Genomic DNA, 27,951 nt, shown 5'->3' with positions numbered 1-27,951 from the left:
GTGGGGGTAAGAGCGGCAGTGGGCGGGGCGTGGGCGGGGCGTGGGCGGGGCTCCTCCCTCGGCCTCCCGCCGCGCAGCCTGCGGGGTGGTGACAGGCCTAGAAGCGCCAAGTCCCTGCCACCTCCGCAGACTGCGCGGCGGCTCAGGCCTGGGCCCTCGCACTTGCCGCGGTGTTGGCTCCCGCAGCCCCGCGTCCAGGCCTCTGCGAGATGACGCTCAAGGCGAGCGAGGGCGAGGGAGGGGGCAGCATGCGCTCGGCGCTCTCTGACCTCTACCTGGAGCACTTGCTGCAGAAACGCAACCGGCCAGAGGTGAGCGGGCCCGGGGAGTCTTCTGGGTGCGGGGCCAGCCTGATCAGCCTCCTTTGGGACTTGCTTTGCTCACGGCCCTGTCTCCGGGAGGGTGCGTCCCCGGGGAGCTTGTCCCTGAGGGTCTTGTTCCCGGGATGGAGGCCCGCAGTAGCAATCAGGGTAGGGGCTCGGCGAGCGTGCGCCGGGATTCGTGCGGGACTCCCGAGTGCAGTGTATGCGAGGAACGTCCGCAACATACCAACCTGGAGGCCGAGGCCACGGCCAGCACAGAAGGCTCTTTAAGGTTAAAGAAAACTTAGCCGTGGACTCGAGTCCTACAGCAGACATACTTCAAGAGCACATTCCTGAGCAGGGCTGCCCGGTGACTGCCGAGGCGCCTGGGTTTGGGTCAACAGGCAGGGGAGCCAACTTCTGCTTGGAAAGTGCTCACTCACTCTCCGGGTGCAGTCAGGCAGGTTTCTCTGTGCTCCCCTCTGGGCAGCCCGCGTGCGCTGAAGGGTGGGAACAAGAATGCAGATCTGGGAGGTGAAACTGCGCGGAGAATTCCAGAGAGGGTCAGTAAATAGCTGTTACCTTTGTCTTCAAAGGCGTCATCAGGGCAGATGGTTTTTCTCTGTTGTGTAGCAGGTCTCTAGCACATTCAGTGCCTTACAATGCTGTAAGCATTTTCTTGATCTCATCTACCTACGGGTGTGGATGGAAGCCAGCAAGCTGGTTGCCAGGGGAATCTCTCAGGCAGGGGCACAGCCACACGGATGGTCTCTTCCTTCCTGTACCCTTCAACCAAGCAGTGTAGCTTGGAGAGTTTATCAACACAGATGCACACACAAAGATCATACAGACACACACATGTGTACACTGACGAACCAACACCAGAATACCATCCGATTGTGTTTAAAACCCTACTTCCTCTGCTTCTTTCAGGTTAATGATGTTCAGACTCAGTTCTTTAGGTAGCTAATAAGTGGCTCCTCACAAATGTTGGTTGGATTAATTAATAAACTGAAAGATGGGCTTTTACAGTGACTTTCCAAATTCAAAGAAAAGTACACCAAAGATCAGTAAAAGAAGTGGGTCTTTAGAAGCAACTGGATGGTATCCTGGTCTTGGTATGTATCTGTGATAATTAGCTCTATATGTATCTATAATTGATAAATGAAAAGGAAGACATTAGAGTGACTTTTGGAGGTTTTGCTATGTAATGTACACCACTAAAATCACTTGGCTCCCCATAACCTTGGACATGTGATGTTTCTTCTTCCACACTTGAGTGTACTTTCTTTTTTGTTTGTTGTTGTTGTTGTTTATTTTTACAGGACAGGCAGATTTGCAGAGAGAAGGAAAGACAGAGAAAGAGATCTTGCATTCACTGGTTCACTTCCCAAATAGCTGTAATGGCTGGAGCTGAGCTAATCAGAAGCCAGGATCCAGGAGCTTCTTCTGGGTCTCCCACGCAGGTGCAGTGTCCCAAGGCTTTGGGCCATCCTCGACTGCTTTCCCAGGCCACAGGCAGGGAGCTGGATAGGAAGTGGAACACGCAGGACACGAACCGGTGCCCAAATGGGATCCCAGCTCTTGCAAAGGGAGGTTTAACCTACTGGGCCATCATACCGGACTCACTTGATTTCACTTTGTGGAATTTATTTTGAACCGTTTTATTGAGATATATTTACATATAATAAAATTCACCAGTTACTTCTGTGCAGTTTGATGAATATACAATCATGTAGCTACTACTATAATCGTGAACAGATTTGCATTATTCTAGAAAGTTCCCTAGTAGTCTTTGCCATAAGTCTCTGTCTACCTGGAGCATGGCAACCACTAATCTATCACCATACGTTTGTCTTGTTTAGAATTGTGTATAATTGAATAATAAAAATGTGTAGTATTTTATGTCTGCTGCCTCATCTGTGAAATATTATGTGCTATTTTCAAAAGAGGTCCTTTGATTACTACAGCAATTCTGTTTGCATACTCTCTGAGGAAACAGCAGGTTTCATTGGGCTGTGAGTTTATCCTACAATATCATACATAATTATATAATTTGTTTATGGTCTTACTCAAAAATTTAAATAAGATGGACTATGGAAAATTGCTAACCCCTTGAATAAAATAGCATGCTGATCTACCAAGGTGCACATCACCATGGTGAGGGCAACTCGAGGTCCCCTTTCCCTCTGGGAGTTTTACCACTCTTGGCTGCAACACGAGGCTCTGACTCATTTGCTGTGTGGCTTTCGGCAAGCTGCTGGAGGGCTCTGCGCCTTAGGTTTCTCTTCTCTCTGCATTGATTCTTAGGATATCAGCTGCAGCACTATGCCACTTTCTGATGCAATAATGATTGAAGATGTATGAAGTAAATAAGGCGAGACACACATGTACAGATTAAGGTAGCAAGGCAGGGGGCTGCAGTAGAGGCAGTGTCGCTGGACCCTACATTTTGCTGTATTCAGTATGGGTAACTAGCATTCCAGGTGGGCACTAAGGTTGTTGTTGAATGCCTGACATCGGCATACCTGTGAGCTGGGTCTGGGGGCAGGTTGGGATGAACTAAGCTGTAGCACCCATGGGTGTGCACAAAGCTGATGGTTTGAGGAACAGACCAGGCTAGGCTGCAGTACATGCCAACACATGAAAACTGGAGCTAGGGGCAGGCCTGGTGGGTTTATTGTGGGTTTGCTCCAAGTAGGCTACAACACCCACTGATGTGCATAAAGACCAGGCCTGTGGTGTGCTGGTCTGAGCTAGGCCACAACACCCATCACTTCACATGACAGATGAGGCAGGATGTAGAACTGACCTGGCAGGTGCATTCATAGGTATGTGTGTTGGCTGGTGTGGGTGACAGATTGAACCTGACCCTGCACTAGCTGATATACACAAGAATCAAGTCTGAGGTCACCTCAGGTGAAGTTTTTTGAGGGACTCCCCAACTAGATGGTTGGACTCAAACCCAAGCCACAGGGAAAAATCACAATATATGTGGTACGACCTTAGAGTGCATGTGTCAGGCCTGGACCTCCTCAGTTGCTGCTCCTTGTGCAGTGGTCAGCATGCCCAGATGCACACGGGAGACATGATGGCCGACTCATCTAGGCCAGCTGGGGACATTGAGTATCTCCTCAGACGATGGAACCACTCTCCTGGCCAAGATTTGCAGCAAGTGTCTGGGTCTGTGGATGCACTGAGGTGGATATGGTCAGCCAATAGACCTTGGGAAGATCTCTCAACCCTGGAGCAATGAAAGCAACAACTTTTCAGAACTATCAAAACCACTCAAATAACATCCTCAGAACATTCTTCCCCATATCAGGGTCTCTAAGGTAGCATCACATGGCTGTCCCCTATTTCTAGATGCTAATGTAGTTTGACAGCAAGGAGTGGCTCCCGTCCCTCACCCTCCCACCCTCACCCCTGCCCAACAGGACACAGGAGAAAAAAAATTGAAACACCTGTTCTACTTACCTTCCTGCATACCTTGACCTTCCTCACCCTAATCAGAGATCCACATGGCTGTGCATCCCTTGAACTATGTAAACAACATTCAAAAAGTAAATAGTTAAAGAAACAAGAATGACGAATCTTATTTCCAAAGTTGACTAGGGGTGGAAGTGGAGAGTATGTGGCGCTAGAAGTGGAAGCAAAGGAAATAAAATCCTGAATTAGGGAACCAGAAGATAACTTTCATAACTTGAAATTTTCTTCTCTGGTTTTTCACTTTTTTCTTTTTTTTCTTCATATGAAAAAGTATATGTAAGCAAAACACCCGAGTAAGTTTTTCCTGAGAATTTTCCCTGCGAAGCCTTTTCTGCTTTATCCCCTCCACCCCTCCATAACATGCAGCAGCAGCTTCAAAAATTCTGTCGAAGCAACATGTTATTTGTGCCCCTGACACAAGGCTACCTCACAGACACTCCAGTCTGCCCTTTCACTCCTGAAGCCTGACACTTGGACAGCTTTCTTAATCATTTTGTGCTTCTGGATGTTGAGCATAAATGGGAGTGTGAGTGACATGGCTGCCATTATCTGCATACAAGTGGCTGAGTTCAATGGCGGGCAGTGTGGGGAGTCAAGAACAGGTACCTGGGTTTGCAGTCCTGTGTTTCTTCTCTGTACAACTTGGTTTTCCTGTTTTTCTTGAGTAGAGGAGAAGCCTTTGCTTGTGTACACATTGCACTGGGCAGATAAAGTCATCGGAGGCTTGACCTTTACATGGGTTCTTAGACCTTTCCGCTCTCCCCAGTGCTTATCATGTAGTTAAACAGTGCTAATCTCTTTAGAAAACCTTGAAGCGCTCTTAGTTTTATCACAGTTTGTCTCTCTTCCCTCCACCTCCCCCCTAAAAATGGCCCGGGACATTGCCATTGCAGGGAACTGGGCTTCGCTAGTTGGGTCAGGCTGCCAACTTCCACACTCCACTGTCTCCTGTTACTACACCCTCTAGCTTTCCCTGTGGCAGTCGTTGGCCAAGAGCTCAACTGTGAGCTAAGACAGTGTCCTTTTTTTCTGGTTCTATTACTGGTTCTTAATGCAACTGTAGTTGCCCCTGCTCTGTTCAGCCCCACCACTGCTCACCCCCTGCCAAGTTTGTTTTTAAAGTTCAACTTCCTTTGAGCAACTGCCTCTGTCCTTTGAACCCCGGTGCAGATGTTTCCTCTGAAGGGGGATTCACAGAGGCAGGCGTAGCCTCCCAGCAGTCTGCGGTAGTAAAGGCCAGAGGCTGCAGGGCAAGGCCATGATTGGAGTTGCAGATGAGTGTTTACCCCTATTCCTACTGAGTTGAAGGTCTCATCCAAAACTTTCAACCTTGCTTGCTGTTGGCTGGGGGCAGACCTGCAATAGCACGGAGGCCTTTTGTGTCCACTGGAGATGGCAGGAGACAACTTTGAGGGTTACTTGTAAAGTTTGTAAAGAAGCCTTTTGTGAAATGGAATCAAGATAGATTCCATTTCTTATTTGGTCTTTATTGTTTGTTCAGTGTTGCTCCTGCTATTCCTGTAAAGTGAGATCGCAAAGAAGCTGGCCCTCCATTTTGGAGAGTTTCAGAAACACATGGGCAAGTTCATGGTAGGAAAACTGCTTTGCTTTTGGAAGCCTTGTTCTTGGGAACTGCTTTTCAGTTACTGTGCTAGAGGTTTTAGTTTTTCTTAGTCATCATTTGCAGCTGCTGGTGAGTGGTAGTGACTCTTAGTCATCGTGAAGCAGGATGTCTGGCTGGATAAGCACATTTGTAAGACCAACCTCTGGGATAGCAGCTCTTGAACTTTTCTGGCGAGAACACGCTCTACTTCTAGTAAAATTTGCTGAGTCCTTCATTTTAAAGGCTGACATGGTAAAAAGCAATCAGTGTAATAAAGCTGAATAAGACAAATACAAGGTAAGGGTGACAATTTATCTTTGATTTAGCTACATGGTGAACACCTGATGATGTTGCATGTATATTTTCCCCTGCTTTCAGAGGTCACTTTGTGTTCTGTGGATTAAGACTTGCTGCTCTTCTGTTTTCTAGAACATTATGTAAGGCTGTACCAAGATTGGAGACACAGGCAAGTCATCCTAAGTGGACATGTAGTTACCAGATCGCAGTGCTTTGAATTTACGTTTCTCCGTAGTGGCTAATCACGTGCCATCCTTACGGTTCCACTGGTGAATATTGAACATTCGTTTTTTAGAAAATACGTTTTTATATTTGAATATAAGAGTCACAGGGAGAGAGAGAGAGAGAGAGAGAGAGAGAGGGAGATTTTATCCACTGGTTCACTCCCAGAATGGCTGCAACACTATGCAATGCCAGCCACTGAGCATTCTTTATGTATTTTAGATAGTACTCTTTCATAGAATATGTGACTTTCAAATGTTTTTTCCCAGTCTGTAGTTTGCATTTTTATTATCTTCACATGGGTTTTCATGTGAAAACCAGAAGATTTTAATTTTGACATGGTCCAATTTGCTGCCAGTTGCCAGGATTCTGCGGAGCCTTAGACTGCAATTATTTTCACAGTTTTTCTTTTCTTTTAAAGCTGTATTGTTTTACATTTTACATTTAAGTCCATTTTTAGGTTTACGTCAGCATTTGTTTATAAATCTATTTTGGAGTTCTCTTTTCTGCTGCATTGATTCTTCTTATTTTATAATTTCTTTTCAGAATTATTTTTAGCTATTCATGATCTATGCCTTTTCATCATGTTTCTGATTTTTTAAAGGTTAAGTTGTCTAGAGCTGCTTAAAGTATAACCTATGTGTTCAGGTGAGTGAAAACAGTCAAATGTGAGAAAAATAATGCCCACATGCATACTGGTGGCATGCCAGTGGCAGTGAGGGACATTAGAGCCAGGACCACCTAGAGAGCAGGTGCCTGACCTTTTAGGGGGTTTTATAACTCAGAGTCTCTTGATTTTTTACTAAACAGAACAAAAATACGTGGCCAAAATAAACTAGCTGTGTGGACCATTAGCCTGTAAAAGATTGTTATTAGTGGCCCTTTCCCTTCACTGCCTCTCTGTTTTTCTCTCTCAAGTTCTAGAATCTATTATGTGTCCCTTCATGTTGTCATGGTACTAACACAATCTGTCCTTTAACTATAATTGCTTCATGATGTGTCATATGGATTCTAAAAAGTGGAAACCAGATCTTGTTTGGAATGGCACAATGCCCAACTAATTTGTTTTCTTTCCAGCCAACTTTCCCCAACTCTAGCCAATGAGAAGACTAACTCGTCCCCTGCGAAAGTGACTTGAAAGTGGAGCTCATGGTCAGAGTGGCAGCTGTTCCATGTACCTTGCAACCCTGATCCTCACTTATTTCAGGGATTCGCAGCCCTGAGCCCATTAACCCGTTGTGTCCTGGTACCGTTCTCCCCTCAGCAGATTCCTCCGCTGTGCTCCTTAATCAATGATGGGTCCCCCCCATCTACTTTCCATCTTCCAGAAAATTACTGATAGTTGTCATACTTCTTGAAACTATCTTCTTTTTTTGTGTGTTTCTATTTCCCTCCTACTCTTTACTGTCATTTTAACCAAGTGTGTTGAGGAGGGGGGAGGGAGTCCCAGGGAGATATGCTGCAGAACTTGGACTGCCAGCTTGACCCAGAGTCACAACCCCTTTGAGAAAATTCCATCTTTCCCAGGAAAAGCACTGTGGTTGCAGAGCTTGCAGGAATCATAAGCTTTCCTTAGAGGCATCCTTCAGCAGTTAGTAAAACATCCAGGGTTCACACTCTGACAGTGTGTGCATTTTTCCTAAAACATTTGCACCAGATTTGCAACTTCTGCTTTTGTCTTTCATTAAGTCTTTGATTAAAGTAATGCCAGCACACAGTACATAATTGTAAAGTTACCAGAGGGTATGTAGTGGAAATAATTTCCTTCATCCATCCTTCCACAGAAGCAACCGGATAGACTAGACATTTATAAGCACACGTAAATATCTTCATTTTTATGTGGCTGCCTTTTCTCACATTGGAGTTGTATGAAATTCTGGTTTCCACATACAATCCTGTCTTAGCCAACCTGCTCTGTTACAGTACTACCATGTGACTGACCATCATGTGAGTTTTTAAAGTCTTACTTGCTAGACAAGGCAGTTTCTCTTTTTCAGTACTTCCCTTTAGTGACATCACTTAATGACAAATACTATTTTTAAACCTCACCATCTTATCAAACTTTCTATTGAACCTCAGAAAACATGTAGTACTTGAAAATAAAAAGGCAACCCCAGGCTGTCCCTTCTCTAACTGGCCAGACTGACTTTGCTTTAGCGGGTTTTTCTTTTTTTCCTGAGGTAGATGGGGAAATTATTCAGATTTCTACTTGACCTTCTCTGTTGTGATAGTTCTGACTCCAAACTACTTGGCTCTGTTTTTTTAATATAAATTTTATTTTTTATAATGATTACATGGTTGATCATGGTGGGAAAGATGAAGGTTTAGGGAAAATTGGGTGAACTCATTGCTTCCAAATTTGCTACTTCTTGTTGTTTCTGGGGTACCAGTAGAGACAAAGGGGGAAGCCACGCACGACTTTCCACCTGTCGCAGTCCCCAGGGATGAGGAACCGCCACCTCATATCAACCCAGAGCCTCCATGTGGACATATTCCGAGGGTTCTGCCCAAGTGGTTTGGATAGTTCTGCATTGCTGTCAGTTTCACCCTCCCAATGCCCATTGGCTGACATAGTAAGCCTCACGTCCCCACTCACCAAGATTTTTTGCTGTCATTGTTTGTTTGGGGCGGTTGTCCAGTTTTTTCTGTTCTCCTTCTTCTGCTACTGCACCAAATGAGCTGCCATATTCTCCTTTTACAACAAGGTCTGTGACCCCTGCTCCACCTTTTTCATTCAGTAGGATGGACATGTTCTTGCAGGTGAGTCCAAGGACCCTAGCCAGGTGTCCCAAGCCCGCCACCCACCCCTGAGGCTCACAAACCCAGCAGCCACGTAGTAGGCCCTGGTGGTGGTAGACAAGCATTTGAGAAGTGAATCGGTGAATAGAGATTCTCTCTCTGTTTTTCTCCCCTTTTCCCCTTCCTCCCTCCCTCCCTCCTTCTTCTTAACTAAATAAAAACACATTTTGCAAAATGTCAAGGTCAAGATAGGTATTTAGCCTAGTGGTTAAGAAGCCAATTCATGCCTGCATCCTGGGTTTGATGGCCAATTGCAGCTCGTGCAGATCCTGGAACACAGCAGGTGCTGGAGCAAGTGGCTGGGTCCCTGACACTCACACAGGAGAACTCAGTAGAGTCCCTGGCTCTTGAATTTTGCCTCGGCTGTTGCAGGCATTTGAGGATAAGCCCACAGATTAAAACAAAAACAAAGCAAAACAACCTCTCTCTTTCTCTTTGTCTCCACACTTATTCCCCCACCCCCACCAAGGTTCTCAAATGAATTTTTTTAAAGATTTATTTATTTTTATTGCAAAGTCAGATATACAGAGAGGAGAGACAGAGAGGAAGATCTTCCGTCCGATGATTCACTCCCCAAGTGAGCACAATGGCCGGTGGGCGTCGATCCAAAGCCGGGAACCAGGAACCTCTTCCGGGTCTCCCACGAGGGTGCAGGGTCCCAAGGCTTTGGGCCGTCCTTGACTGCTTTCCCAGGCCACAAGCAGGGAGCTGGATGGGAAGTGGAGCTGCCGGGATTAGAACCGGCGCCCATATGGGATCCCGGGGCTTTCAAGGCAAGGACTTTAGCCGCTAGGCCACACCGCCGGGCCCAATTTTCAACCATCTTTTACCTCTAAATGTTTTTTATTTTCTGAGAACAATAGCATTCACAAAACTGAACATTCAGTACTGATAATAATATTATTACGTAGTACACTGTATTTACATTTCATCAGCTGTCCCGAATAATGCGTTTACAGCTATACATTTTCCCCCAGAACAAGAGCTAACCTCTGTAGTCCCACATAATTCAGAGAACATACTCAGCCTTCCTTTGTCTGCCATGAACTTCACTTTCTCAAAAAAGTTTTAAAAATTCATTTGAGAGGGCCCCCGCGACGTGGCCTAGTGGCTAAAGTCCTTGCCTTGAAAGCCCCGGGATCCCATATGGGCGCCGGTTCTAATCCCGGCAGCTCCACTTCCCATCCAGCTCCCTGCTTGTGGCCTGGGAAAGCAGTCGAGGACGGCCCAATGCATTGGGACCCTGCACCCGCATGGGAGACCCGGAAGGGGTTCCTGGTTCCCGGCTTCGGATTGGCGCGCACCGGCCCGTTGCGGCTCACTTGGGGAGTGAATCATCGGACGGAAGATCTTCCTCTCTGTCTCTCCTCCTCTGTGTATATCTGGCTGTAATAAAATGAATAAATCTTTAAAAAAAAATTTAGATTCATTAAATAATGCTATAATTCATGACTGCGCATGTCTTTTGGTGCATATGGGAGTGGAGTGGCTGGACTGTAGGAATGTCTGGTGTGGCTGCCTTTCTTACAGAGCCTTGATGTGATTTCCCTGGTTTATACTCAGGGTAGGCATTGTGCTTCTCCACTTTATGGCTTGCCTTTTCATTCTGTTAATGGCATCTTCACCCAATTTTTTTCTTTTTGCCAATTTTCAAACATATAGAAAAGATGAACAAATTTTGTAGTGGCATACATACAGCTGTGTTTCCTAGATTCTATCATTGGTTGCTTTATTGTACATCTATTGCAAAATCATCCATCTACCCACTTTTTTTTCTTTATATTGCAAAGGTGGTAGAGGTCAATATTTGCCTTTGGCTCTTTCAAATTTTTGAAATAAAATTTGCACACAGTGACATGCACAAATATTAACTGTACCATTGGATGAATTCTATCAAGTACAAACAATCGTGTAATCAACTCTGTCATGAAATACATGACCAGCATTCCAGAGAGTTCTCTCAAACCATTTCCCAATCAATCCTTTCCTTGTCATATCAGGGGCAATCAAAGTTTTCATTTCTTTCTACAATAGTTTTGCTTGTTCTAAAATTTCATATGGAGAGGGAAGAAGCAAATGGGGAGGGGAAAACCCTATACATACCAAATCGTGTCATGGAAAATAATAATAAATATAAGAAACTTCATGTAAATTATGTCATGCAATTTATACTCTTTTAGTCAGCATGTTTCTGGGGTCCATCCATGTTGCTGCTCATTTGATTCTTGTCATTACTGAGCACTATTCTGTCATATGGGTAGAATACAATTGCTTTATGCATTTTCCTGTAGTTTAACATCTGGGAAGTGTCCGTGTTTTGGCTATCTTGAGCATAAGTTAATTGTAAGCAGTCATGTACAAGTCTTTTTCTAGTCATATGTTTATTCTCCTAGACCACAGCCCAGATATTGTTGGCCCAGAGGGTTAACCTACTACGAGAATGCTCAAATTCAAGTTCAAGTCTTGGTTGTACATGATTCCGGGAGGCAGCAGTGATGTTCATGTGACTGTGTCCCTTACCATCCAGATGGGAGACCCAGATGGAATTCTAGGCACCTGGCTTTTGTTTTGGCCCAGCCATGGCTATTGTGGCCATCTGGGGAGTCAAACACTGGGCAGAAGATATTTCTGTCTCTCTCAAGTGGAATATAAATAAACATAAAAAAAAAAAGTTTCCAAGGGGCTCTATGACACAGTGACTTAGCTACTGCTTGGGGTACCAATATCCCATATGATTAGCAATCTAGCAATGAGTCCTTGCTGTGGCCCTTCTGATCCAGCTCCTTGCCAATGCACCTGGGAAGGCAGCAGAAGATGATCCAAGTGCTTGGGCCTCTTGCACCCACATGGGAGACCTGGCTGCAACTCCTACTTCCTGAGTTCAGCCTGGCCCTCCTGGCTGTTGCGGCCATTTGGGGAGTGAAGTAGTGAATGAAATCTCTCTCTCTCTCTCTCTCTCCCTCCTCTCTTTGTTACTCTACCATTCAAATACAGAAATAAACTTAAAAAAAAAAAAACTCAACCATCAGTTGCCAAATTGCTTTCTAGGCAGCTTCCCCTGTCACCAGTCCCACCAGCTGTGAATGAGCCCACATGTTTGGAGCAGTGGGTGAGGTGGTTTTGTTTGATTACCTTTTCATGTGCTCATTGACTCTGCGTCTGTTACGTGGCAGAGTAGCTTCATCGTGTGTCATCCTGTAATTGAATTGTAAGAGTTCTTTTTATGATCTAGCTACAAGTTCTCTGTCAAATCTAGGTATTGGAAAGTTTTTTCCTGCTAGGCTGTGCCATGTTTCTAGTTTCTTCTGAACATTTCAGGGAGATGTCCCTGGGTTTAAGTCAGCCAGCAGGCCCCGAGGTCACCGAGGGGGAGGCAATGGTGTTCTGCAGGAACCACTGGAGACAAGCTGGTGGGAAATATCCACCTTATTATGCACAGGTTACCACTTTTAAAGGGTAAGGAAGGGGAGGGCAGGAGGGCATTTTCAGGCAGACAACCCCGCCCCAGCGACCCACAAAAGACTCTGTAATTGGCTAAAAGGCATGTCTATTTTCCTTGACCTTCTGGTCATGTCAGAGGTCAAGTTCCATGCAGGCCTGAAAGCTGTGCCTAAGGTCACAGGCAGGTAAGCTTTTTTTTTTTTAAAGATTTATTTTATTTTTATTACTAAGTCAGATATACAGAGAGGAGGAGAGACAGAGAGGAAGATCTTCTGTCCGATGATTCACTCCCCAAGTGAGTATAACAGCCGGTGCTGAGCCAATCTGAAGCCAGGAGCTGGGAACTTCTTCCAGGTCTCCCATGCGGGTGCAGGGTCCCAAGGCTTTGGGCCGTCCTCCACTGCTTTCCCAGGCCACAAGCAGGGAGCTGGATGGGAAGTGGAGCTTCCAGGATTACAACCAGTGCCCATATGGGATTCTGGCGCATTCAAGGTGAGGACTTTAGCCGCTAGGCCACGCTGGTGGGGGGCGGTGCCCAGGGGCAGGTAAGCTTTAATCTCACCAGGGGGCAGGCAGGGGTCTGGGGTGATCACCCACAGAGATGTTTTGTTTTGTTTTGTTTACCTTAGATAAAGTTGGTTATTTGCTTTATAACTTTTTCTCCGAAATCTTGTTTACTAAATGTTTGGCTATCTCAGTCAGGACTTCAGGTGCTTTCGGATTTGCAGTTTTTAAAAGTTCATTGCATATACTATGTACTGCCCCAGCAGCGTGCTAAGTAGCTACCTCAGGTCAATACCTTACATTGCTATTAGAAACAGTTTCACACCCATCAAAGTGCAACTTGATGCCAAACTGATAGTACAGCTGAGTTCTCTGATGCTCTCAGGTTACAGACTGACCTTGGCCTTTGCTGTTGTTTCACCTTGATAGGCTGTGTCTCATCAACTGAACGCTGTGCCTGACATGCACACCAACGGAGCTGCTGACCAGGCAGAGGGGCGGGAAGTGCAGAAAGTGCGACTCATACAGTTTGAGAAGGTCACGGAGGAGCCCATGGTAATGCCTTGTGATACTGCCTGCATCCCATAGGTCATCAGGTCACAAGAGTAAACGCAGAAGGCTTCCCAAAGGGTTTGGGAATAAGCCATCTCCCATATTGTGTCTCTTGGTGTCCACTTCAAGAACCTCCTCAAAGTATGCTTTATTCCTATTCTGGTTGAGGGTTATCCTGGGTATAGACAGAACATATTTTTAATGAAAAATTGCTGCAAGTTGTTTTAAAGCAGACCTCAGAGATTAAAATAAAACGGAGTGGTGTTGGTGTTGTAGAGCATTCCGTCCCAGTTAATGCACGTGGGAACAGCAGAGAGTGACCCACGTGCCCGGGCCTGCAGCCACTTGGGACACATGGATGGAGTTCCAAGCTGTAAGCTTCATCATCCTAGTCCATCCTCAGCTGTTGCAAGCATGTGAGGAGTCAACAGTGGGTAGATGATTTCTCTCTCTCTCTCATTTCTACCCCAACTCATTACTCTGCCGTTTACATTAATCAAATAATCTTTACTTTAAAAAAAATAAGCCTTAGTATGTCATTCCCTTTCTTTCAGGGAATAACTCTGAAGCTGAATGAAAAGCAGTCCTGCACTGTAGCCAGAATTCTTCATGGTGGCATGATTCATAGGCAAGGTACTTTGTGGGGAGCATGTTTTATTGAGAGATTAATCATTTATTGTGGGTGCAGTGGTGTGAGACATGAAGCAGCACTTGTGTGAATGTGGCAATTCTTGCAATTTAGTACCTGGCTCTGTAGAATCGTTGCATCCTAAGAGCTCAGTGTGATCTGCGGAGCAGCACCGTCTCTCCCTCTCATGCTGTTTGCCCCGGTGAACATTTGAGCAGTTAGATTTTGAATGTGCTGCAGTGAAGAAGCTAGATCAGCCCTATCCTCCAAGGGCTGCCAGTTGCTGCTGTATCTCATGAATGTGACGCGTCCATCAGTTTTCAGGTACGTGATTTGGACAGTGATGAAAGAACAGAAGCATATGAGAAAATGCAGCATGTTTTTCACAGCTGACAACAGTCGACCTTACTACGTGATTCATCCCATAATCTATGCCTGGGACTTTCTCAAGACTGGGATAATACATATTCAAAAAAGAATACTTTGGGGCCTGGTGCAGTACCCTGCAGGCTAAAGTCCTTGCCTTGCACGTACCAGGATTCCATATGGGCTCCAGTTCTAATCCCAGCAGCCCCGCTTCCCATCCAGCTCCCTGCCTGTGGCCTGGGAAAGCAGTGGAGGGTGGCCCAAGGCCTCGAGACCCTGCACCTGCATGGGAAACATGGAAGAGGCTCCTGTCTCCTGGCTTCAGATAGGCTCAGCTCTGGCCATTGCGACCATTTTTTTTTTAAAGATTTATTCATTTTATTACAGCCAGATATACAGAGAGGAGGAGAGACAGAGAGGAAGATCTTCCGTCTGATGATTCACTCCCCAAGTGAGCCGCAACAGCCGGTGCGCACCGAACCGAAGCTGGGAACCTGGAACCTCTTCCGGGTCTCCCACGCGGGTGCAGGGTCCCAATGCATTGGGCCGTCCTCCACTGCTTTCCCAGGCCACAAGCAGGGAGTTGGGTGGGAAGTGGAGCTGCTGGGACTAGAACTGGCGCCCATATGGGATCCCAGCTTCAAAGTGAGGACTTTAGCCGCTAGGCCACGCCGCCGGGCCCCATTGCGACCATTTGAGAAGTGAATCAACAGATGGAAGATCTTCCTGTCTCTCCTCCTCTCTGTATATCTGACTTTGCAATAAAAAGAAAAGAATACTTTTTCTACCCTATTAACTCTGACTCTTTGTTTAGGCTGTTTTTAAACCAAGTGTGCCTGGATCTTGGTAACCACTCTTCATGTGGAATGTAAATATTGATGGACTTTTGACAGCATTTTGGAGTTTTATCTGAACAACAAAGAAATGCTGAACTAAAACTGCAAGGACTCCATGCTGGTCTCCCACGTGGTGGCAGGGCCTGCACGCTTGCATCATCTTCCACTGCCTTCCTGGGTGCATCAGCAGGGATCTGGGTAGGAAGCTGAGAAGCTGGGACTTGAATCTGTACTCCAATATGGGACCTCAGCATTGCAGGGAACAGCTGAACTACTGCACCACAACACGGGCCCCCAAGCCTGAATGTTTTCAATTCTGAGCATTTTATACAGTCTAATGTGCAACACTGCTTTCTTCCTCTTCTTTCTTTTTAAAGATTTATTTTTCTTGCAAAGTTAGATATACAGAGAGGAGGACAGACAGAGAGGAAGATCTTCCATCTATTGACTCACTCCCCAAGTGACCGCAACGGCCAGAGCTGAGCCAATCTGAAGCCAGGAGACAGGAGCCTCTTCCAGTTTTCCCATGCAGGTGCAGGGTCCCGAGGCTTTGGGCCACCCTCCATTGCTTTCCCAGGCCACAGGCAGGGAGCTGGATGGGAAGCGGGGCTGCTGGGATTAGAACTGGAGCCCATATGGGATCCCAGTACGTGTAAGGCAAGGACTTTAGCCACTAGGCTACTGTGCTGGGCTAAACACTGCTTTCTTCTGTGAGTTATAGTGATGTTTTTGGCTGAATGTCTGTTGCTTTGTGGATTAATTTTTCATTTGGTGGCAGGTTCCCTTCATGTGGGGGATGAGATCTTGGAAATCAATGGCACAAATGTGACAAACCACTCAGTAGATGAGCTGCAAAAGGCAATGGTAGGTATTTTCTGTAAAAAATATTTGCACTTTGTGGAGGGGCTCTTATCTCCCCTACTGTCTGCTCTTTTTGGGAAATGACAGTTGTCTGCTTTCATATATTAAAATGACAACTCAGGGTGAATAACTCATAAAGAACATTGCACCAGGAGTCAGAAAACCATAGGTCTTTTTTTAGAAAAAAAAAATTTGTATTCTTGCTATTTATTTGTTTGAAAGATTTACAGGGTGGATGGCCACAAGCTTTATCTAGGTGGCGGGAGCCCTACTTGGGCCATCATTGCCTGTCTTCCCAGGCCATCAGCAGGGAGCAACTGAGGCATGAACCAGCACCTGTATTGGCTGCCTGCATTGCAGGTGGCAGCTTGACCTACTGTGTTGTAACACTGGCTGCAGACATTGAGCTCTAACAGTAGTTCTGAAGCTCAGAGTTCTGAGCCACTGTGGCCATTTAGGGAGTGAACCAACAGATGGAAAATCTCTCTGTTTCTCCTTCTCTGTAACTCTGCCTTTGCAATAAAAATAAATCTTTTTAAAAAGAAAAGAAAGTAACTTCATGGCTGGAGGGGATGGGATGTCACTCGTGCAGCTGTTCCAGGAAGATGGGCAAGCAGCCAGCGAAAGCAACAGTGGCCCAAAGCTTGCACTGTGGCCCAGTTCCTTTTCATAGCTCTGTATAGCTCTGGGTCGCAGCAACAACACTTTTCTTTTTTGCTGTCTCCTCTAGCTAGAAGGCAGGTGTGGTTAGATGTCGATGCCAGGACCTAGCTGTGAGGTTGAGAACTTACAAGGCCACTGAATCCTTTAAGGTCAGATCATGGCACTAAGTAGTTTGATTCTAGTTTCAAAATTAGCAAAACAAAACACTATATTTGCGATACAAGTAATACACACAGGCATTTACTTTTTATTTTTTATTTTGAGAGGAACTACATTTTTTATGGTATATGTGAAATCTGTTCTCATTATTTTTTTAGTTTAACTGCCACATGTAAGGGAGAACATGTGGCATTTGTCTGTGTTCGGCTTATTTCACTCAACTGATGTCTTTAAGCCTTTGTCAAACAAGTTGTTAACAATTCTGTACTGCTGCGGTTTTAAAGATTTGGTGTCTACCTTCAAATGTACTATGTATGAATGAAGTTGAACATCTATTCATTTCATTATTGCTTATAGCCCTTGCTTATTTTCCTACTGAATTATGTTCTTTTCACTTGTTATTTGTTGAAATATTTATTTAGAGCAGCATTAATCCTTTCACTATAATGTAAATTAAAATAAATTACATCAAAAAGGAAATAAAATTGGCAGGACAACTAACCAGATAATCAGGAAGCATACCCAAGGCTCAAATGACACCAGCAAGCACCTGCTACGCATCCGCAGAGAGCGCACTCTTCACGTGAGCACATGGAGCGTTTGCTAACACAGACCCTCAGAGATTTAGAAGGATGCAGATGACACAAAGCATGCTATTTTGCCATAATTAAAATTAAATTAGAAATAAAAAGAATACATCTGGAAAGTCTTCAAATAGTTGCAAATGAAATAGCACACTTTTAAATTATATAATAAGCCATAGGAGAAATTAAAAAACATTGACAATATCTTGGAAGTAAATTTCAGGAGTTATGGAATGGCACTAGCTATGCCAAAGGGGGGAATTCATTGCACTGAGTGCCTATTTTAGAAAAGAAGAAAAGTCTCCAATTAATAGCCTTATCTTCTACCTCAAGAAATTGGAAAAATAGTAATATCCAAAGAAGCCAGAAGAAAGAAAATTAGCAATCAGGAATAGATTGGACAGGAACATGGTAAAGGAATTTGAAAGGCAAACGGAAAGCAGAGGGACAAAAAATGAAGACAGATTGAGAGAGAGAGAGAATGAGGAGTGTTTTGCATGCACTGGTGTGTCCTCCAGCACTGAGCCATGTCCGACTGGGTCTCCCACATGTGCAGTCACAACGCGTCTTTCCCAGGTGAATTAGCAGGCTGCTGGCTGGGGATTTGAACTACTACTCCATAATGGGATGTGCGTGTGTTTTAAGCGGCTGCTGAACCTGCAGATGAAGCCCCCAGAGGACTATCTGACAGGGAATCCGAAAGCAAATTACTTAAGCACTGATGCTTCGAAGCATTTATCCTTATTTACCTCAATGAATGTTTCCAGTGTGTAACCAGATACTAGTAGCAATTAATTAGATGGAAAGCTTCTCAAACTAAATATTCTGGCTGGTAGATGAAGAAGGGATTATGGAATTAATGTAGCACCCTTTTAGAACTTCTCCTAAATTCATGGACTTAGCAAAACGCTGGACCTGAGTCTGAGCAAATCTTCCTAGATTTAGCTGCTGAGTACTAGATGCTACAGAACAGTAAGAATCATGGTGCAATATGACACACTGAGGTTGTCAGCAAATCTATGGGACCAGGGCCCAGTTCCCTCAGACACGACATGCTTCGGGGAAAACCAACAGATGAAAAGAACCTTAAAAGACATGCTCAGCGCCAGTGCTGTGGTTTAGCAGGTTAGGACTGTGCTTATCATGCTTGCATCCCATACGGGTGTCAATCTGAGTCCCGGCTGCTCCACTGCACACCCAGCTCCCTGCTAATGTGCCTGGGAAAGCAGTGGAAGATGGCCCAAGTCCTTGGGACCCTGCCACCAACATGGGAGACCCAGCAGAAGCTCCTCTCTCCCGATTTTAACCTGGCTGTTAGAGCCATTTAGGGAGTGAAACAGATCTCCGTCTCCACAACTCTGTCTTCCCTGCACTCCTCCGTAATGTAAGCTTGGTATGTGGGCGTATGGAACCTTTATGTTAAAAATGTGAACAAAGCAGTTGGGAGGGGAAAATTGGGGGTCTTAATTGGGTGGGTGGGGGAGGTGACTTTATGAAAACCCTCAATCATCCAAATCAATTTTCCTTACAATTTTGTTTCCCCTTTCTTTTTAACTAGAAAGAAACCAAAGGAATCATCTCATTAAAAGTAATTCCTAACCAACAAAATCGTCTTCCTGCTCTACAGGTAGGCAACAGCACCATTTATTCCACAGGGTTCAAGGTCATTTTGTCTTGTGTGCTTTAAGATTTGATTGTAAGAGATGTAATTCTAACTTGTGTGTAGCTGCTTGCCTCAGAGTCCCATTATGGAATGTGTGGTGCTCTCTTACTTCAGTTTTTATTTATTTGTTTTCATTTTTTAAAGATTTATTTATTTTTATTGCAAAGTCAGATATACAGAGAGGAGGAGAGACAGAGAGGAAGATCTGTCCGCTGATTCACTCCCCAAGTGAGTGCAACGGCCGGTGCTGCACCAGACCCCTCCCCCCGCCCCTAGGGCTCACAGACCTGCTCCCACAACGTTTCTTTAGAAGGAAAAAATAGAATAGGGTAGGCAACTGCTGGCACACTGGTCTGGTTAACACAGACTTGGCATTAGCCAAGCCCAGGACGCCTGCCAGCTGTGGGCTGCTTTTCTCCGAGCAGTGTAGCATTTGCCCAGGTACAATGCAACCTCGGTTGTCCTCCACAGCTGGGGCTTCCTTTTGTTATTAACATTGTGATGAGAGTGCTTCTCGACATGGTGGTACTGGATGTTTACATCAGCTAAATACCAGGCCACGGGATATCTACCTTTCAAATTTTTGGCACTTTTTTTTCCCCTAGAAAACATCTACCAAGTATATTTAAGATGCTCCTGAAAATATGATTTCAAGGAAATGCACATATTTTCTTTTTTTATTTTTATTTTTTATGTATATATATTTCATTAATTATTTAGCATTATGTGACAGTTTCATAGGCTCTGGGAATCCCCCCACCCCTTCCCCACGCCCCTCCCCCCTGGTGGATTCCTCCACCTTGATGCAGTATTACAGTTCAAATTCAATCAAGATTCTTTCCTTGCAAACGTATACCAAGCATAGAGTCCAGCTACTTTATTGTCCGGATGGGTTGAACAGTTTCTTGGGGAGACCATTTCTGGTCCGAAGTTAGAGCTGGTAGAATATCATCCCAGTCAATTAAGAGTCCCAATATAACATCAACAGCAATTTGCAACATTATGGAATTCACATGGTTTTGAGTAACCAGTATGTGAAAAAAAAAACAAAAAACAAACAAAACAAAAACAAAACAAACAAACAAAAAAACAAGTCCGAACTACAACCTATGATTAGCTCATTGACATTTCAATTTTAGTTTATATACAGGACCGGCTGCTATATACCTTAAAATGGCTATAAGGTACCATTCAGCTGTTTCGTGTCTATTTCATTTTAGTATTTAGCCATTTGTTGTGTTGAAGTAAAATTTTGCTGATCTTGGCAGATTTTAAGATAATCTAGACTGGCTTGTAACTCTAACAAGATATTTGTTGGCATTTAAGGTGCAGAACATTTTTTTGGGGGGGGTGTGCAGGAAAATCCTCAACACCATGATGAGGAGTGACTCATCTTTGTGTCCCACCCAGCAAGGCATGAGCCAATCCACGCCAGCTCTTTCCTGTCAGATTTCAAGCTCTACTTTCTGTTGTTTGTCTATTTATTTTAGGTTTTTTTTTTTTTTTTTTTTTTAGTTTGTATGATTGTTTGTTTGCTGTGAGGGGTTTTCGAAGCGATCCTGATGGTCATTGCAAGGGAGGGCGGGGGTCCAGAGGTGGAGCCAGGCTCGGGCCAGAGAAAGCTCTCCTCCCTGGTCCCGAAGGACATTTATTGTTCTTCTGCTTCTGCTGACTGCTCAGGGCTTCTGGTTGTCTTTCTGATGACGTTGGTTTCTGTACGGTAGTGTTTGGACTTCTTCCATCCCCTGCGGAAGCTCCGGTTGGGGGTGGGTGACCTCAGAGTACTCAGCCTCCGAGGGCATCCAATTCCCTGTGGCCTCCTTGGCAGTTGGGATATAGTCCTTGTTGCTCGTATTAATAGTTTGTGGTGAAGGTCTGGGAGTCTTCATGGTTGGGATCCAAGCTTCCTCCTTACCACCTGCTCCACTCTGGAGTGCCCCCCTGCTCCACGCACATGACCTCCTGTTAAGAGGTGGTCAGGATCGAAATGCACATATTTTCACATAGCAGTTGTTCAGTACTCTGGGTCGGAAGCAGCACCTGCACACATGACAAGGAGCAGTTAACTACTTCAGTGACTTCCTCTCCCTCCTTGCGGAGCCCTGCCAGCATTCCTTGCCTTGCTCTTGCTCATTCAATCCTGGCGCTGTTTAATTACTTTCTGCTCACTTGGTTAAGTTGCTGCCTGCAGTGGCCCTTTTTCTTTTTTCAGATGTTCATGAGAGCACAATTTGACTATGATCCCAAAAAAGATAATCTGATTCCTTGCAAGGAGGCGGGACTGAAGTTTGTCACTGGGGACATTATCCAGATCATCAACAAGGATGACAGCAACTGGTGGCAGGGGAGGGTGGAAGGCTCCTCCAAGGAGTCGGCAGGCTTGATCCCTTCCCCTGAGCTGCAAGAATGGTGAGTTGCTTTTGTGGAAAGGACATGTGCCATTTACAAATACTCACGCAGCTTTGAAACCTGGCCCTTTTATACGGAGTTTGCTTCTGCCAGCAGAATGGGTGGGGGAGGCCCCACAGCCGTGAGCTGTACGAACAGGTTGCACAAAGTGAACCTGAGTAGCTCTTCATCCCTCATGTTGTCTTGTGCTTCCTTAAATGCCTCTCCCATGCTTACTGAGAAAGAGCCAGCCCTTGCACGTTAGTGCCCCTTCTGAGTCAGAAAACAGTCACATTGAAGTCTGCATGTGCTCACGCAAGTAGCTGGTGCATAGAAGAAATAGTTACTGGTCCCAAGTCAGACTGCTCACTTAGTGTCAGGCTGTACAGCATGGTCATAGCAGTGGTAGAAAAATCCAGCAAACAGTTCCAAGTAACTACATATCTAATACTCACCTCCCTTCAATATCAAGGGTGTTTTTTCATGTACCAGTATTTTATTTTTAAGCCAGATTTCTGGTCAGTCTCATCTCTAGTGAGGTGAAGTTATCAACATGATACCAAACCACAGGATGTGCTGTATAGAAATAAGCATTTAGCACTAAATCCACAAAAGCGGCACAGCACGGGCTATGGCTGATATTGGCAAAAAGGTCTGTGCATATTGGTTTTAGCTTCTAGGCCATCGGCAGGGCTATAGTACAAGCTCAGAGCAGTAAATATGCTTTAGTTATACACATGTGCATTTTACATGTAGATGTATGCATGTACAATCCGCAGTGAGGCAAAGAACATGAAAGAGAACACAAAAGTTCAAAACCACACAGAGCCTTCTTTGTGGGCTGGGTTTGCAATCTGCTGGGAGGTACTGGCCACAGACTCAAGGATCCAGGTTGCCATCTAGGGGTGGTGCAAGGCACTTTGCAGACACTCGTAGAGGAACATGTGGGCCAGTCAAGCCACATTGAAACATTTGCACTGCCAGGTACTGGCCGGGATACCACCCAAGTGTCGGTGGGCACAGGGGACGGAGGCGCATGAACCCAGCAGGCTGCCCTCCGCACAAGCTGGTCCGGCTTGTCGCGCTCAGCCTGTGCTGAATCTTCGCTCATCTTTCCCACCAGGCGTGTGGCGAGTGTGGCGCAGTGTGCTCCGAGTGAGGCACCAAGCTGTAGTCCCTTTGGGAAGAAGAAGAAGTACAAAGACAAGTACCTCGCCAAACACAGCTCAAGTAAGCACCCTGGGCCTCTTTGCCCCGGCTCAGGGCAGCACCAGCACCTAGCGCGGCAGGAGTGATGTCACAGTGACCCTTATCTGCAAAGTCTGGCATGTCTTTGGTTTCCTTTTGTTCCCCTGTTTTCACAAATTCCCTGCAATCAGAGCTAGTGGCTAATTGGAAGGTAGGCAAGGGCTCTGCTTATACCTGCTCAACAGCGCACCCTTCAGGTAACCAGTGAATTTCCTTCCGGTGAGGATGTTTTCTTGGGAACGAATTTTGGCTTGGCTTTTTAACTGGTGTGGTGAGAAATAGAACAGACATTGCTCGATATCCATGAGGGACTGGTTTTACAACGCCCGTGGATAACGAAATCTGAATATTCACATCTCTTTTATAAAGTGTAGTTTATTTATTTTTTGAAAGATTTATTTTTATTGGAAAGTCAGACATACAGAGAAAGGAGGAGACACAGAGAAAAAGATCTTCTGTCCATTGCTAATTCACTCCCAAAGTGGCCACACTGGCCAGAGCTGAGCCGACCCGAAGTCAGGAGCCCAGGGCTTCTTCCGGGTCTCCCACGTTTGGGCCGTCCTCAACTGCTTTCCCAAGCTACAACCAGGGAGCTGGATGGGAAGTAGAGCCACCAGGTTATGAACTGGTGCCAATATGGGATCCCGGCGCGTGCAAGGTGAGGACTTTAGCCACTAGGCTACCACGCCAGACCCATAAAGTGTAGTTTATAGTATAGTTACATTGACCCTCCACACAGTCTCTTACAGACTTTAACTTGTAGATTTATAACACCTAACACAATGTAAAATGCTGAGTAAATAGCTGTTACAGTGTTTAGGAAATAATAGCAATTAAAATAATATAAATACAATATTTTTCCCAAATATTTTCTACCTGTAGTTGGTAGAATCCATGGATGCCAAACACAAGGATATGCAGGGTTATACAATTATAAGTTGGTTCAAGCAAATTGTATTTCTTTAAAGATTTACTTATTTTTATTACAAAGTCAGATATTCAGAGAGGAGAGACAGAGAGGAAGATCTTCCGTCTGATGATTCACTCCCCAAGTGAGTGCAACGGCCAGTGCTGCGCTGATCCAGAAGCTGCAGCCAGGAACCCCTTCCAGGTCTCCCACACGGGTGCAGGGTCCCAAGGCTTTGGGCCGTCCTCGACTGCTTTCCCAGGCCACAAGCAGGGAGCTGGATGGGAAGTGGAGCTGCCGGGATTAGAACCAGTGCCCATAAGTGATCCCGATCCATTCAAGGCGAGGACTTTAGCCAGTAGGCCACGGTGCCGGGCCCACAAGCAAATTGTACATGGCAAATGAATGCTAATCTATCTTTGCCTTCGCTATATTAAACGCTTCCTCTGTACTGGAAACATTGTAGACAAAAATAGAGACATATTAGGAACCTTGACAAAAGTAGCTATGGCCAGAGGATCCATTATGGTGAGGAGGGGAAAGGGTTGGGGTGAGACCAAGCTTTCCAGCTATAGCAGCTCGTTTTGTGAGGGCCACTGCAGGTGATGTGGCCTAAGGAGCTGGACCTGAGAGCTACATCTGTGTGGGAATTGGGAGCTGTGAGCTTGCTGGGAATGTGTAACTGCAGGGTCACTAGAAAGATTGACTCAGTGAGATAGCAGAAAAAGTAGAGTCCAAACAATTAGAAACCATTCTGCAGTAATGCAAGATGGAATTCAGTTTGTACACAGGATAAATACTGAGCGCAGAGTCAGCAGAACTGGGAGTGGTTAAGGGTCTTAGTGAAGGTCTCACCCTTCTCTAGCAGTCTAGTTCCTGCCCAGCAGGCAGGGTTATGCTTTCAAGACGTAAGCGGGATCATGTACTCCCTTGCTCCAAACTCCTTGACTGCACTGGAAAACCAATGCAGTCCGCGCTCCTTCCTCTGCCCGCCCCCAGCATCACGTCCAGTCGCCGCTCGCTGCTTCTGAGACATGGCTGCGTGGACTGATGTCAGATGAACATCGTTGGCTTTTTTTTGTCTCTAGTTTTTGACCGGTTGGACGTTGTTTCCTACGAGGAAGTTGTTCGGCTTCCCGCATTCAAGAGGAAGACCCTGGTGCTGATCGGTATCTTCCCGTCTGCCTTGTGTATTCACCTCCAAAAAAATGCAGGGGGAAATGTGAGGCTTGGGGGGTTAGGTTAGTTCTGTCTATACAGAAATTTTAGAATCTAATGGGTTTCCCTAACAAACGAACCTAAGCTGCACAAGCCCTGGAAGCAGTCTTCTCACCAAGCAGCAATCTTTTTTTTTTTTTTAAGATTTATTTATTTTACAAAGTCAGATATACAGAGAGGAGGAGAGACAGAGAGGAAGATCTTCCGTCCGATGATTCACTCCCCAAGTGAGCCACAACGGCCGGTGCTGCACCAATCTGAAGCCTGGAGCCAGGAACCTCCTCCAGGTCTCCCACGCGGGTGCAGGTTCCCAAGGCTTTGGGCCGTCCTCAACTGCTTTCCCAGGCCCCAGGCAGGGAGCTGGATGGGAAGTGGAGCTTCCGGGATTAGAACCAGTGCCCATATAGGATCCCAGCGCGTTCAAGGCGAGGACTTTAGCCACTAGGCCACGCCGCGGGGGCCCCAAGCAGCAATCTTAACCCGACAGAATTACTCCTTGCTCCAAAGCCAGTTGTGTGGCAGGCCGTGCACCTTCCCTTCCTCACGAAGTGTTAGTTGCTTCCAGTATTTGTACTAAGGTTCTAGTGAACTTTCCAGTAAAACCACTGGCCTGATTCAGCTCTGTCCATTTTGAAGGGTTCCAAAAAATTGACATCCTAAGAAAATAAACAGCCTAGACACAAGACCAAAGCATTTTCTCCCCTTGGCAGTTTCAAAGGCTGGGTTAAAATCCACATCCCACCTCCACCTTGGTGTCCGGGGGAAAGAAATGGAAACCCCTCTTCTCTTCTCACACAGGAGCCAGTGGGGTGGGCCGCAGCCACATCAAGAATGCACTGCTGAGCCAGAATCCAGAGAAGTTTGTGTACCCTGCCCCATGTAAGTATTTCTGCAACATCTTGGAGGAGAACCTAAAGGACGCGGGCGGCGCTGGCACCCCACTTGGCGTCGGAGGTCTCATAGTGCTCTATTCTTGTGATTTTAAAAGAACATTTTGCTGGACAAAAAATCAAAGCAACTAGCAAAATAAATTTTCTTGTTGTCTTCTGTATAACAGGAGCAATATTTTTTAAAATCCTGTTTCAAAAGAGTATTGAGCAAGTACTAAAGTTCATACATGTTGCTGGTTTTCATTTTCTCGTGGCACTGTCTGCCAACTTAACTTTGAGTGCAGTGAGTGGATGTACAGTCACTTCTTGAGGCATCCCACCATTGTGTGCTCATTTTCCTAACATGCCTCCTAAGCAAAGCAGTGCTTAGGGAAGGTCCAGGCAAGCTTACCGGCACCCCTGGGTAGGGAGAGGAGTTGGTGACCAGGCAGAAATTAAACTTGCCATGCCTGGAAGTGAATCTGCAGCATGCATTCACAGACACACTGCTAAGCAGAAGAGAAAGCCAAATTCGAAAGTTGGTATTGCTGCTTTGTTTATTCTTTGCTTCTCTTAACTGGACAATTTACAGGTGTGTGAATGGAAGTTGTTTCTTCTGTGCAGAACATACCTGGCACTGGGGTGAGGGTTGAGGAAAGTGGAACCAGTTGGCTCCTTCAATGGAAGAGGGAAGAAGTTGAAGAGTGTATTTCAAGTAGCATTATGTGGGCCGTATTTCACTTAGCAGACCTTGTATGTAATAGAAAGTATGACTTTTAAGAACATTCCAGCTTTGACCAGTGCAAATTTAAACCACACCAGGGAACTCTCCTCTACAAGTTGTGAAAAGGAAGCATTAAGTGTATTTTCAGGAAATCTTGACCATAACCCATAGATCTATTTTCTGCCATCAGTTCCTAACTTGTGACCTTTAAAATATTCTTGTTTGGTGCCTTGAAAGCTACAACTTTGAGGAAAACAGTCACAGAAATTGTCACCTTTGGGCCTTGAGTTCTAAACAGATGGGTCATTTGCTGGTATGCGTCACCATCTACTGTCATTCCGTGGGAACAACACTTCCATAAGTACACGGAATACATAACATGTTTGGTGAGGGGTTGGAGTTCTTCACAGATACTACACGACCACCAAGGAAGAGTGAGGAAGATGGGAAGGAGTACCACTTCATCTCAACGGAGGAGATGACCAGGAACATCTCTGCCAATGAGTTCTTGGAGTTTGGCAGCTATCAGGGAAACATGTTTGGCACGAAATTTGAAACAGTGCACCAGATTCATAAGCAGGATAAGATTGCCATCCTTGACATTGAACCCCAGGTAGGTAGGCATGGTGAGGCAAGTCTATGGATTCAGCCATACAAGGGATGGGGAAGGAGGGCTCTGGAGAACAAAGGCCAATGCTGCTTTTACGAAGAAGGTATTAGGAGTAAATCATGATTTTTCTCTTTTCTTCCCTCCTCTCCCACACTCCCACAGACCCTGAAGATTGTTCGGACGGCAGAACTTTCACCTTTCATTGTGTTCATTGCGCCTACTGACCAGGGTGCTCAGGTGAGCAGGTTGTGGGGACTCACTCCAGCCTTTGCTGCTTCCTGCAAGGCCAAGAAGCAAATTAAACTAGCCAGGCCAGAACCCATGCTAGGGAAATAAAGAACAGAGCGAAGCTGAGCCCAAGTGGGCAACAGGGAGCCAGGCAACTGCCAAGAGAGCAGCAACTATAAAACTGCTGCTGACTTCTCTGGGCTAGAGGGAGAGGGTAATGTACATTCTGCCTGCTTCACCCGACTCTCTGCTTTGCAGACTGAAGCCCTGCAGCAGCTGCAGAAGGACTCCGATGCCATCCGCAGCCAGTATGCTCACTACTTTGACCTCTCGCTGGTCAATAATGGTGTGGATGAAACCCTTAAGAAACTGCAAGAAGCCTTTGAGCAAGCATGCAGCTCTCCACAGTGGGTGCCTGTCTCATGGGTTTATTAAGGTTGCACACTGTGGAGGAGGCAGTCTTTCCAGCATTCAGAACTCTGTTCCTTTTGCTTTAAGACAAATAGCACTGCTGCAACTAGCCCTGTCGCTTCCAGCTCTCTGCAACTATCATTGGCCAATAGGACTAAATCTTCCTGCGTGGGCTTGGCTTTTACCGACCTAGGTTCTCAAAGGTGCTCTGGAAGCAAGTGCAGTGCAGGTCTGTCGAGGTCCAAGCTGATGCCCAAGAGCCTGCACTCCTTCCCTTTCATTATCCTTCGCCTTCTGTTTGTCTCTTACTTTGGAGAGAGCATTCTGAATAGCAGCCTTCTTCTAAAATGTCCAAATCAAAGAGCTGAGCAATCGAATA

General features: G+C 45.6%; 2 protein-coding genes across 2 annotated transcripts in view; one reads left to right on the top strand and one right to left on the bottom strand.

Annotated features, from left to right (window-relative positions):
- DKC1 (dyskerin pseudouridine synthase 1) overlaps nt 1-27,951 on the bottom strand; it is a 129,190-nt gene that overhangs the window by 89,321 nt on the left and 11,918 nt on the right. The window lies entirely within an intron of this gene.
- MPP1 (MAGUK p55 scaffold protein 1) lies at nt 81-27,747 on the top strand. Its single transcript, XM_058658507.1, has 12 exons — nt 81-311; nt 13,087-13,212; nt 13,764-13,842; nt 15,818-15,903; nt 18,865-18,933; nt 21,182-21,378; nt 22,481-22,587; nt 24,601-24,681; nt 25,529-25,609; nt 26,734-26,936; nt 27,096-27,170; nt 27,420-27,747. Exons 1-12 carry the CDS (start codon nt 210-212, stop codon nt 27,594-27,596), a joined length of 1,383 nt encoding a protein of 460 aa, XP_058514490.1. The 5' UTR covers nt 81-209; the 3' UTR covers nt 27,597-27,747.

The sequence above is a fragment of the Ochotona princeps genome, chromosome X (genome assembly GCF_030435755.1).
Source record: "Ochotona princeps isolate mOchPri1 chromosome X, mOchPri1.hap1, whole genome shotgun sequence".
In the NCBI taxonomy this organism is placed as follows: Eukaryota; Metazoa; Chordata; class Mammalia; order Lagomorpha; family Ochotonidae; genus Ochotona; species Ochotona princeps.
Note: the sequence above shows the minus strand (reverse complement) of the source record. Positions and strands in the feature narration are given on the sequence as shown.

What these genes read in the sequence shown, in the direction of transcription:
- MPP1 (XM_058658507.1), top strand. Translation starts at nt 210, where the DNA reads ATGACGCTCAAGGCGAGCGAGGGCGAGGGAGGGGGCAGCATGCGCTCG. An exon ending in AGGTCACGGAGGAGCCCATG is followed by an intron (nt 13,213 to 13,763) that starts GTAATGCCTTGT and finishes CCTTTCTTTCAG; the next exon opens with GGAATAACTCTGAAGCTGAA. An exon ending in CTACTGACCAGGGTGCTCAG is followed by an intron (nt 27,171 to 27,419) that starts GTGAGCAGGTTG and finishes TCTGCTTTGCAG; the next exon opens with ACTGAAGCCCTGCAGCAGCT.